This window comes from Squalius cephalus (assembly GCF_949319135.1).
Source record: "Squalius cephalus genome assembly, chromosome: 1".
NCBI lineage: Eukaryota > Metazoa > Chordata > Actinopteri > Cypriniformes > Leuciscidae > Squalius > Squalius cephalus.
The window spans coordinates 50,146,043-50,158,960 of NC_137122.1; the positions used below are offsets into that span (position 1 = coordinate 50,146,043).

The 12,918-nt window shown below is 37.7% G+C and overlaps 1 protein-coding gene across 3 annotated transcripts in view; it reads right to left on the minus strand.

The window, feature by feature from the left end:
- The window catches only part of tbcd (tubulin folding cofactor D), a 47,713-nt gene that overhangs the window by 19,790 nt on the left and 15,005 nt on the right, over window positions 1-12,918 (minus strand). For 2 of the 3 annotated variants that reach the window (XM_079867390.1, XM_079867391.1), the window contains exons 15-22: window positions 7,927-7,984; window positions 7,598-7,627; window positions 7,381-7,466; window positions 5,834-5,914; window positions 5,687-5,760; window positions 2,859-2,976; window positions 2,702-2,782; window positions 2,467-2,498 (exon numbers count right to left, since the gene is read on the minus strand). In XM_079867390.1, coding sequence (XP_079723516.1) covers window positions 2,467-2,498; window positions 2,702-2,782; window positions 2,859-2,976; window positions 5,687-5,760; window positions 5,834-5,914; window positions 7,381-7,466; window positions 7,598-7,627; window positions 7,927-7,984 — 560 coding nt within the window. Of the gene's footprint in view, window positions 1-2,466; window positions 2,499-2,605; window positions 2,629-2,701; window positions 2,783-2,858; window positions 2,977-5,686; window positions 5,761-5,833; window positions 5,915-7,380; window positions 7,467-7,597; window positions 7,628-7,926; window positions 7,985-12,918 lie in introns of all 3 variants that reach the window. The other variant, XM_079867389.1, reaches the window with a different exon arrangement.

Consider the following 12,918-nt stretch of genomic DNA (forward strand, 5'->3'; position numbering starts at 1 on the left):
AACAACTCTCACCATTAAATCAATGTCCCAACCAAGCACACAATTATAATGGTGTTCTCATTAGAATTTGATTTAGCCTATATGACAGCAATTCAAAACCATTAAGGCGAACAGTGTGCATCAGAAGTGTCTCAGCTGAACAAAATAATCCATTATTTTACTTTAATATATCGGACAAATTTTCTCATTGGCCGATGCCAATGTGGTGGCCGACATACAACCTGTGCATCCCTAGTGCTTGCCCATGCAAAAAAAAAAAAAAAAAAAAAACCTTTCTTGATTCCAAATTGGTAAGATGTTTAATGAATTTATCAGATAGCATTATAAGAACACTAGCTGCACTAAAATGATGCATTAAGTGACTTTTTGCTGAATTGGAAATTCTGTAACAACTACAAGTCTAGGTGACGCTCTATTAAAGCAACACTAAAGCACTTTTCCTCTTCCCACTTTTCCTCAACCCCTACAGGTTGGAAGCGGAATTGTCCATTACAAATAATTTTGCCTACCACAGCCTACCGTCGCACGCCGGCTTTGGAAATAACGATGTCCGCAGACAAGGTAGAGTATGTTGCATGATTTTATGAAAGTATGATGTATTGCGACATCAGAAACGGCTACTTTTTATATAGGCTCCACCTATCGGCTGTAGTAATGCTTTGCCGTAAAGCAAGTCAAATTTTTAGTTTCTTATGTCTCATTCGAACTACAGATCAGCAACCCTATCTGGCAAACTTGCATAGTGCGGTTCTAGCCGATAGAGGGACGCAAAGCGAATGCAGAAGTGCCGTTCACCCTGTTACGAGTTGATGAACCACTGAAACGATTTTGGAAACATTATTTTAAGGTACAAAAGAATCTTTGGTGTTGCTTTAAATTAATGTAACAGACCGCTCCATCTTGAGACAGATTTTTTCAAATAAAGCAATAAGCCCCAAGAAACCGTGGTTTACAGTGAATTCAGAAGAGCTAAGAGGCGTTGTTAGACACGACGTGGAGCGGAGTGCCTGAAAGCCCCTTCAGCTGTTCTAAATTCACTGTAAATCACAGCTCCACTGGGATTATTGCTTTTATAAAACGTTTTTTCCACATACCCGTCAAGGTTTCATAAAATAAACACAAAGACACAAAAATGTAATGCTATTGATAAAAAAATATTATTCTCCCGCCAAGCAATGTAGTTCTTCAGAAACGAATTCTTGCCAAGCAACACAAAGACGCTGCAACACATAAGCTGTGTTCGAAACCGTCCTCTATACCCTCATTCACTATTCCCTACATTACTCCCATTTTATGGTCCATTCGAAGGAGTGATTGACAACGAGCACAGGAAGGGCTGCCGCTTTTGCATCGTTTGTGCTTCTTGTTTAATAATCATTTGAAACTTGGCAGCTCCAGTAGTAAGATGAAAAGATAAACTGGCATGTATAAACCTTAATTAAACAATACATTAATCGATTAAAAATGAATTTATACCTGTATGATATTACGCTGTACCCACATTGGACCAGCGGTTTGGAAAATGGATGGATGGATGATTGAGCTGCGGGCGACATCTGGCGAGATGCGGGAATTCATTCGGCGAGACCCTCAAAATACATTATGGGTATTCTCTAGCCGTTGAGCGCACATCGGTTGTTCACTCGTTATTGGGGTGCATAATGGGATTGAATGAGTGCACTCGATAACGTCCACTATGGTTTCGGACACCACTACAAATGGCTGTCCTCTCAAATAGAGTGATATTTAAGGGTATATGGGGCGATTTTGGACACAGGCCACAGAAGCAGTGGCGCAGTAATCCTGATGTTATGCGGTCACAGGTGTATGTTTGTAGAGTAATTTAAAACAGCTTCGAAAACAGCTCAACCAGTCATAATCAAGGACCAGAACTATCCATTTTATAATAAATAATTAAAACATGCAGCACTTAAAAAAAAGTGAATCCAAGTGCTGAACACCTGTCAAGCCTCTCATTATTGAAAATCAGTGTGTGCTTTTTATGATTATTATGATAATCTGTAGGCGGCGCATAAATATGATCTTTAAGGTGTTTTTCATTGAGTTGATCAGAGTCTTCGTCAAAACCACCATATAATCAGATAACACGGACATCTGTAATTTTCTTCTAAAGAAAATGTTCTGGTGGTTTGCCAGGGGATTTTTGCACTAGCCCAAGTCAAAAGAGCCCACCCTAAGTCTTATTGATATTCAGGTTCCTATATGGCGTAGGTCCCGCCTTCCACCACTTCCTGCCAGAGCAAAAATATAAGTGGTACACACCTCTCCTTAATTTGAGGTATTATTCATGTCTGTATCAGAAAGCTAAAGATTTGTTCAAACCACTAACCATTAGTATGAGCTATAGTAGTAATGAGGCTTTCTTTATGTCACACACACTTACATATTCGTTTATAATTTCAACACGTGAATCACAATCAATTCTACAGAAATATTATTTCTTACCAGCTGGTCTCATTAGCTCTCCACCAAATCCCCTAGGGTTAAAACAAACCAAAACATCAGTTACACGCTATAAGAAAAAATAAGTGCCCCTGAAAAGCTTTGATGTCAATTATTGCCAGGTTATGAAGCAAGTGCTTACCTGTACTGTTTTCTGTCAGAGAGCTAAAGTGAACAAACACATGGAGGATCAGTTGCAAAAAAACTGCTTTTTGTTTTTTATTTCACGAAATAACACAAGAGACTAATTCTGCAGACCTTTTGATGAATGTCTTTAAGGCCTTCAATGGTGTCAGAGGACAGGAAGTCAATCACTGACCTACAAGGAAACAAATGCTTTAAATAAAATAAAGTTATGGTTAGGCAAAGCTGTAATAAATAAAAGCGGGTGTAACCTATTGTTCTGGGAGGCCAGCTCATAGAGAGCATGAGTGATCTCAGCGCAGGCCAGGATAGCGCCGTGACGGCGGTGTAAATCCATCCCTGTCGCCATGGGCAGCAGCTGGGGTAAAACTGAAATCAAAAATAAAGGTAAGATGGCACAACATTTTAGGCATTTGTGTAGAGGTGAAAAAGCTGTGTTGAAGGATTGGGTTTGCTGTATGTGTACAGACGAAAACTATGGCGAAAAATTACGAGATGACACCACGTCATAACCGACTATAGCAGCAAGCCTGTTGATATAGTCAGTGTTACCAGTGTTACGTGGTGTTCAGCCGCACACCGATTACATCACCGCCCCCAACCGTCGTTTTGATTTTTTTATAGTAATACAACTCATTTAGTTCAGTTAGAGAACAATTAAAAACTGAACATGTCTGCTCATTTCAATGTGAGCCGAACGAGAGTCGTAGCATAGATCAGCAACAAGAGTAACATTTCATTTATCACACGACAAGAGTGAGGCGAGTTCAGCTGACTGACAAGACGATGGCGGAAGATTTGGTTTCAAAGCAAAATGTAAAGGGCCCTACACTAGGCCTGTCGCGATAGTCAATAAATCAATTAATCGCACGATAAAAAAAATGAGCTCGATAATTTTTCCAGCCGTGATAATTTGCCATTTCCATTTCCATTTGCATGCTTGTTTGTTTTCCTCGTCTCTCTCTCTCTCTCTCTCTACCAAAGACATTCTCTGGTGGATGACCACTCTCGGTTCCTTAGCGTATAGGAGGAGTGAACCCTCTTGTCAGGTGCATGGTCTTTGTGTGGGGAGGCGGCGCTTGTCAGTCACATGGTCTTTGTATGGGAAAGCGGGATTGCTTGCGGCGACTGCCGGGAGAGAGAGAAGACGCTAGTTGTGAGTTGGAGGGGGAAAAAAAGAAAAAGATGGAATTGGTTTCAAAGCCAAACGCGATAGCGAGCCTGATCTCATGAAAATGCGTATCTATACCACAAATGTTATTTTTCTCGTGCCATTCATACACCAAAAATAGTTTTTGCGTGCATATGATACGCACTTTATGGCGTGTAATACGCACGCACTCCTCACCCCTAATCCTAACCAAGTATTTTCGGTGCGTAGCATACACACGCATTAAAGTGCGTCTCCGTCTTCCCGACAGTACACAATCACTCGGGCGTTTAGTCGACACAGGAGGACAGTGCAGAATGGTGTGAAATGGCCTGTTGAGGCTTTTTAAAATTTGTCTACAAAGGTCCTAACCGGCAGTTTTGCCTGTTATGGAATTTATCACTATTTATGTCTGAGCCTAATGTTTAATATTTTTTGAAGTGCAATTTTGTTTACATCCATTTTAGTTATTGTTTTTGGTATTTATTCAAGTGAATTTTTTTTGTTAACAGACACTGAGAGTCCATTGCTTTTATTGTTTTTGGTTGCTTTGTTCATTTTTTGTGGATATGTAAAATGTTTTCTGTTTTCAATGTTTAATATTCTTAAGAAATAAAAGTTTATAGATCTTTGAAAAGGTGTACCTGCATTATTATGCCATTATCATTATATTAGATGAAAATGGTCTCAGAACGACAATATTATCGTTTATCGCAATAATTTCTTGGACAATTTATCGTCCAGCAAAATTTGTTATCGTGACAGGCCTACCCTACACACCGGGACGAATATCGGCTCGCGTTATTCGCCAGCGTTTTTCAACGCGTTTTTCTTCGCCGTTACGTATGTGTGCTCGGCAAAACCGTTTTGTGTTTGAGCGCCCCCAAGTTGTGTTTTACTGTAACTTCAGAAGCTCCAGACACGTGAACAAAAGCGCCAATCTCATTGGTCGGATAGTTTTTGACGCGGCGCGTCAAACCAAAAAAACTAACCCGAGGCGTTTTTTTTTTTTAAAAATGACGCTTTTACGTGTGCCGTTTTTCGCGCCGGTGTGCACACTCACATTGGCGCCCTTTGTTTAGTCACGAGGCGTTAAACGTCGGCGAATTTCGCGCGTCCCGGCGTGAACAGGCCTTAAAAGCGCCTATTTGGCAATATTTTGGATTAAACCCAATGCTAATAGGGAAACTGAAAACTGTTGTGTTTTTCATTATGAATAATAATGAACCCACCAATTAAGCAACTGCCTTCCCCGAATTACCGCTAATTCGGAAAGTAAAATGAGTGTCCACTGGTGCGGAGCAGAGTGAGCATTTCCAGGTCATTCCTATGAAAGCTAAGCTTCACGCTGCGCTGGCTCAACTTCCAGAGGGATTAATTGAAAACGCTTTCTCAGTGACGAACTGTAATAAATCCAAACATGGATCTTGCGTATGTTGTTTGCGATTGTGGTTGCTGAATTTTCTGTTGTTTTAATATAAAAACATGAAAGGAATTATTGGAATTACTATTAGGAATTTCACTGTTTTAATTTTTGAGAGACGTTTCATGTTTAACCAGTTTTCATAATGTAGAGAGTGTGTTAATTTATATGATAAATAGCCCATAATAAATCAGAAACTAAAATGAGGAAAATTAAACCTTGACATTACGTCAACAGCTCAGATCAGAACAAATCAGATTTGTCTGATTTGATGGAAAGTGCAAAAATTCTGATGACAAGTAAAAATAAATTTCGCAAATGACTACAATCTTGATTATGATCTTGAGCAAACTAATCGTTATTATCAGTTTAACCATTATGCATTATGCAGTCAACTAAAGCTTGACTAAACAAAAACAGGAAAATGTTGACTAAATGAAAAAACTGAAAAGTACATAAGACTAAATGAAAAAATATATAGCTGACAAAATGAACATTATTCTCACCTGTGTTGGCCATGTATTCAGGAGCCTGGGCAGTTAGATTGTGCAGTGCTTTCGTGGCCAGCTCTCTGATCACCCTAATAAATGCGAATACAGATTTAGTTAAGTTATAAAACCAAAAAATCCAATTGAAACAGTACAATTACTTACCCGTCCCAGTGATTGATTTTCATAGCCACCAAGTGGTCAATTAAGGGTTTGGTGTATTCCTCAAAACCAGCGATGTAGACACTGAAAAAAATCGTAAATTAGTTTTACACAGCCATTTCTGACTGTTAGTCTTCAAGAGGCGGATTTTGCTACTGTACTAAAGGCCACATATGTAAATGATAAGGATTATGATTTGTTCATATGCATGTGGGTATGCATGCAGGCGGTCATATGCTAGGGAATTTGGAGGCTCAAATTAGCTTGAGCTGAGAAATCAACCCAACCAAATGGTCTCGAAATCAGTTTGAGGAAGAATCATAGCTTATATGCATTTGTACTGTATGCGTGTGTGTGCAATGACAGTTACTCCACAAAACGAACTTGTCAATCCATCTTGATGAATGAAGCTATGTAGAACAAACGGGTGCGTCACATGTGACTTGCATAAACACATTTTGGAATGTTTTGAAAAGAAATTGAATCGAACAAGAAAATAAGTCCCAAAACAAAAGATCTTTACAGTAGGTGTGAAAAGACCTTTAGCATGCTTATTGTTCTGATGTCAAGAGTTTCTGAATGGCCCAGTTTTACTGTTTTAAAGCATATGTTTACTAAAAAGGTTTGTCCAGACTGCTAGGGGGACTGTTATCATATGTCAACTTTAAGGGTGTGTTCACACTTGTAGTTCGGTTCTCTTGGTTCCTTTGGTCCAGACCAAAAAAGAAAATACATTTAGTTCTGGTTCGCTTTGCGTTCACACTGTCATTTTTAACACAGAACCTTAAGATACAAAGCAAAAAAAAGGCGTTTACGATGTATATGTTGCGACAGACCTCGTCGCACATTGGAAACAATGCTGTGTTCTGGGCTAAATGCGCTCGTTGTGTGTGCCTAGCCTAAATATGATGGTTTTTGATGGAACTGACAACTTGTGAAGAGCTTATAAAATGTGTAAAGGAGTCAAAACAGCAGCAGGAATCCCTCCGTCACACACAAACGAAGATCTGCTGCGAGGAGACGTAGTTCTGATGCCAGTATCCAACTGTGATGGGCAACATCGCGACTATGCCGAGAAAAAACAGGTGTGGCTTGTATTGAGAATTCTGTCCTTTTTAGGGTTGAATCTTGTGTCATCATGTCCTGTTTTTGTTGCGTTCATATTTCAGTGGAACTGCACCAGAGTTCGCTGGAAAGCAGACCGAGACCCATCTTTTCAGCGGTAAGACTCGAGTGTGGCTCTTTGCTCCCTAAGGCTAGCATTTTTCACATTGCTTTTTCACTACATTGAGATGACACAGTCAAATGGTAGCATTTTTCAGAAGGGTGGGACACAAGAAAAGGACAAGACAGACAAGACAGCGTAACCACTGCTTCACTCATAGATGCATTCAAAAAATACCGTGATTGTGCTTTGATTTGTCTGATTGTTCTGAGAAATGGGGTGTATGATTGATCTACCTGAGGCATGTACACTGAGGAACAATGGAGCTTAATTAAGCACAGCAAAACAGCTCTTAGTCACACATTGTCACCTCCTTACTCCTTACCTAATGGTCAAGTAGCAGTTATTCAGGTTACCGACCGTGAAGTAGTCCGCCGCTGTGACAATGTCAATGCCATGGGGGAAAGTGCCCTGTGGCGACAGGATATCTCAGGGGATCAGATTAGACACACAGACTCGGCAGGCTTCACAGTTGCACTACAAATCAGTGCAGGTGTTAATAATGGATCTGAATATGTAAGTGTATTTCTTTTTCGTCGTACCTGTCTGCCCACATTCTCTTGGAAAGCAGCCTAAAAGAAAAGGAAGCAAACATTACATTTTCTAAAATGTCTTATTGTATGCAAAAGTGTGTATTTTGTTTCCCTGTTACAATACTTTCTCCTTTCCAGATGTTACATTAAGCAAACTCCTTGTCAAAAACGCTAATGCTTTTAAATACTTCAGAAACATTTCCACAGTTACAAAAAAGGAATGCATATTAGAATTGAATATACACCTTTATGTTCATCTCTAATCTGTATTAGCTTTTTTTTTTTATTGTGGAATTGTTTTTAAAGCAGCTTTAAAAAGAATTTCAGGATAAACTCACAGATGCGGCCTTTCTGCAGGTGATGTTCCTGTCAAACACAGTTGCGATGACCAGCGCACTGTAAAGGCAGAAACAAATGAAAGATCATAGATAGAATGACATCTATCTATCTATCTTAGGACAACTGTTATTATATATCATGTATCCTATCTCTTGATTTTGTAAGTTTGGCAGCCTGAGGTAACGCACATTTACCGCTTTCACTCAAACGTGTACAGCTCTAAACTTTCACATCTTTCACCCCCAGTGATGAGGCATATTATTAAAAAACAAGTGTGTAGTTCTCATCTCAAAACTCATCTACCATTTCAGTGCCCCCATAAACCTGTTGCACTCTTTTCCCTTTATTCCACCACTCCTCCTCCTCAATCGAGCTGTGTGAACGTGCCCTCGAGGTATTCCCACCGTCACTCACAGCCTGGGAGAATGAAGTACACAAACATACACAGCACACACGCACAAGCCTAAGGGCTTAACACGGCCGTGTTGGTTTCGATGAACAACTGATAGTGGCCCGGAGCAGCATAAAATGGACAGGGACTGAACATGCATGCAGGGCTAGACACGTCACTGTTATTGTTTTATAATAACGCCTTACGGAAACCATTGAAAACTTCGGCTTGTGCAATGTGCAGTGCAGTTGTAGTAAGAAATAGTTCTTCCTTACTTTCTTCCAAAAAAAAACACACAAAAGGAAGAAGAATTGTGCTGGTCACACTACAGAAATGCAATTACAGTGAATGGAAACTGAATATTTTAAGATTCAAACAAGACTTAAGAGTTTCATTAATGTGCTTCATGCAACTGCTATATTTCAAATCTTTCAAAGCCATATAATACGTTTGTTTGAAGAACAAACCAGAGCGACCAGTACGACTTCTTCAAATTTCTCTTTTTGTTCCCCTGAAGAAAGTCATATATATTTGGAACACGATTTAGTTAGAGTAAATAAAGATAGACTTATCATAGCTGAGAGAACTTTTCCTTTAAATTAAGTGTCCCAAAAAAGAAAATGTGAAATGCTGTGAAAAACAGAGGAGACCATAGATGATTTATTATTCTTAAGAATCTGTTTTTTTTGGTAAACTTTTGTATATATACTACAGTTCAAAAGTTTGCAGTAGGTAAGATTTTAACATCTTTTGTTTTTCAAGTTTTTAAATAACTAAAAAAAAACAGTAAAAAACGTAACATTGTGAAATATTATTGCAATTGAAAAATAATAGTTTTCTAATTTAAAATATTGTAAAAATCGCATTTTATTCCTGTGATGTTTAAGCTGAATTTTCAGCATCATTACTCCAGTCTTCAGTGTCACGTGATCCTTCAGAAATCATTATAATGTGATAATTTGATGCTCAAGAAACATTTATTATTATTATTATCATTATCAATGTTGAAAACCGTTCGATCATATTTTTGTGAAAACAGTGATTCTTTTTTTTTTTTCACGATTCTTTGAAAGTTCAAAAGATCAGCATTTATTTGTAAGAACGTAAACGTCTTTACTGTCACTTTTGATATTGAATGCATCCTTGCTAAATGAAATAATGTCTAAATAAAAATCGGACCCCAAACTTTTGTATGGTAATGTATATATAAAAAAAGAATTGGGGAAAAAAATAACAATAGCGTAGTTTCATGCAATGACACAGTTTCTGAAAGCGTCAGTAAGCTCATAAAAAACAGCCTATGACTGCTGATGAAATTAGAACAGGACTCGACAGGCCTTCAGACTGGGTGCCAAATGGTGACCGAAACCCACGACAACAGACGAAACCTGGCAGCACCGTGGGGGTAGGGAGGAGGGAAGTTGCGGGGAGGGCCAACAAACCGAAGGAGCAATGAAAAAGCACAGTCAGTTACATGCAGGCCCAAACTTGTCCTAAACAGTGAGAGGGGGAGTAGCGGAGCATCTTTCAGCTGTCATTCTCGTAATATCATTATGTTTTTACGGTGACTGAAAGGCTTACTGTTGAACCTTGGGAGGGGAAAAAATGCTTTCTGCTGATGAAACCGTTTCGAGCTGAATCACCACTACATCACCACACAAACCAAACATGCCAGAATTGCTAGAGGAATTAAAGAATACAGTTACACAGCAAACCCCTAACCATAAGTCTGAGTAATAATAGCAAGCACCAGAGTTAAAGGAAATACACAACGTCCTTGTGGGACACCGCAGAAAAAAACGTTAACTTTCTGAAAAAGATCCATGAAATAATACTCACTGTTAGGGCTGTTACGATACCTAATTTAGGTTAAATACCCGGAAATGGCGCATTTCAAGGGCGAGAATCCATAAACCGTATTATTTCAGTTTTATACGGCTGCAACAACTAATCGATAAAATCGATAATAATCAATAATGAAAATCATCGACAACGAATGTCATTATTGATTAGTTAATGCACAATGCAAAAAACTTCAGCACTGAATAACACATTTCTATGGACAAAAAGCATCTAAAAATAGCGGAGGAAAAGGATTGAGTTGTTGCGGGATTGGTGCGTGAAACAAGCCGCCCAAAACATGAGAATTATTCATTTTAAGCATCAAGCTAATGCATAAGCGTGATGTTTAACGTGGTTTGCCCTGTCAGGCGCTTTGACAGATTGTGCTGTTTAATGTGTGAGATAGTGTTTCCTCAGTGCAAAACTTGCATTTTACGGTTATATCCTTATCTGTAAATGTTACAAATTCACGTGAGTATTTCCATTTTGCATGAAGGCTCGTCCTGACAGTCTGCGTTAAACTGACTGACAGACTTTACCGAATGAGCGCCGGCACATTAAAGGAGGAGACAATTAATATACAGCGCAAAAATATTAATTTAGCTGAAATATCTGTTGTTGGATGTTACATTTAGGTTTAAAAGTCTACACGTAAGTATTTTATGAGAGTAGTAACTGTAAAGGAATAACCGTGCAATTGAATATAAATGTAAGACGTTTCTAACATTTACAAGTGACAGTAACAGTGTGCATTCCTCTAATGTTAACACTGAGTTTGTGTTTATATTGTTTTTTAATATCTTAATTTTTAATGCAGAGATTTAAACTGTCCTTTTTTGTTTTATAACTCATAATGTATAGCATAGATATACAGTGAATATATCTGAAGTTTTCATAGCATTCAGTTGGCACATTTGTTTGAAGGCCAACATTGGGCAGGATGTGGAATATTGCGTTTAGTTAAAAAAAAAAAAAAAAAAAAAAAAAAAAAAAAACATTAACCTTTTTATCCGATTATTCGAAGTAATAATCGACCAACTAATCGATTATCAAAATATTCGTTAGTTGCAGCCCTGCATAGTGCTATTGTGGAATCCTAAAGGTTGTGATTAAATTAAATACATAGATGTGCTGCAGGTTTCTGAGTAAAGCGTGGTGCTTTAATTATACAGTATATATGCGTGCAGGTTGTGCATTTCTTCCAGTGCCTTAAGAGCGGCTCAACTCACAGTAAATGCTGCTCCACACAAACTCAGTCTCTGCATGTGCTGTTTGTTTGGTGTTCCAATAACGTGCATTTGGGAACACATATAAAGTGCGCTTTGTGTTTCATAGCAAAGTGCTGCACTGTAATTTTTATTACAACTTTTTTTTTTTTTTTGATTACTCACTTAATCGTCTATTTTTTTTTTTTTTAAACAGATTATTCGATTACCACAATAGTTGTTAGTGACAGCCCTAAGGGTGTGTTCACACTTGTAGTTCGGTTCTCTTGGTTCTTTCGGTCCAAACCAAAAATTAAACACTTAGTCCTGGTTGCTTAGATGTCATTTTAACACCGAACCTAAAGCTACAAAACAGAAAAGCATAAACATGAGGTCACAACCTTCTTTTTTTTCTAAGAAAGATCTGACCTTGATCCAAAATGACATTTAATTTCAGCAATAAGAATGCAATGATCCATTACATCTGATGCTACAGTGAAATATGAAAGAACACCACAAACTAATTTTCTTTCATACGTCAACCACATGGAATCTGTGCAGATTTCCAAAGAATTAACTAGGTCTACACAGCCTCCACCCCTTGCTTGTCCTTTTATTCAGTATTTAAGCTTTATATAATTTGATAATGCTTTCAGCTACCAATAACAGCACAGTACTCTCAGCATTGGTTAACACATTTTGCCATTATTAAATTCACTCGGCAGATTTTCTCAGAAAATTAGTGTAAAAAAAAAAAATCTCATCAGTCACGTGTATCAAGGCATTGCTAAATTTTTGAAGAATCTTTAAGCAGGTGTGCAACTGTTGTAGTCCACAAAAACTTGCAGTCCAGTTTAGAGCTTTGGCAGAAGTGAAGACTGTCAAGTAATTATTTTGGTTTCATTGTCACACAAAACAACCATATGACTTCAGAAGACTTTTTTGTTGTTGTTGTCCTTTTTGGAGCTTCAACTGTAAAAAAGCCACATGAAGATTCTTCATTTTTTTTGGGAACTTTGTGTTCTTTTGTTTGTTTTGTTTTTTGACAAATCAAAGGGAGTGGTTCTCATTGGTTAATGGTTCTCATTTCAGGTTTGCATTCCTGTTTGTAATAACATGACGGCGTAGGGTGACATATTCCTGTAATTTTTTAAATGAAAATGATCTAAAATGATCAACTTTGGGAAGTTTGTCATCTTTTGTCAGGTTCATCCAGGGTTCATACACATTTTTTCCTATACATTTTCATCACTTATCCATGACTTTTGAGACAATTATTTATGATCTAATGTTCAATTAAAAGTCTATGTACAATACATATGTAAAATAAGAATTAGGGCTGTCAAACGATTAATCGCGATTAATCGCATCCAAAATAAAATTTTGTTTTTACAAAATATATGTGTGTGTACGGTGTATAATTATTTTCTATATATAAATACACACACATGCATGTATATATTTAAGAAATATTTGCATGTATATACTGTGTATATATATTTATATTATATATAATTTATATTATATATAAATATTTTATATATAAATATCAC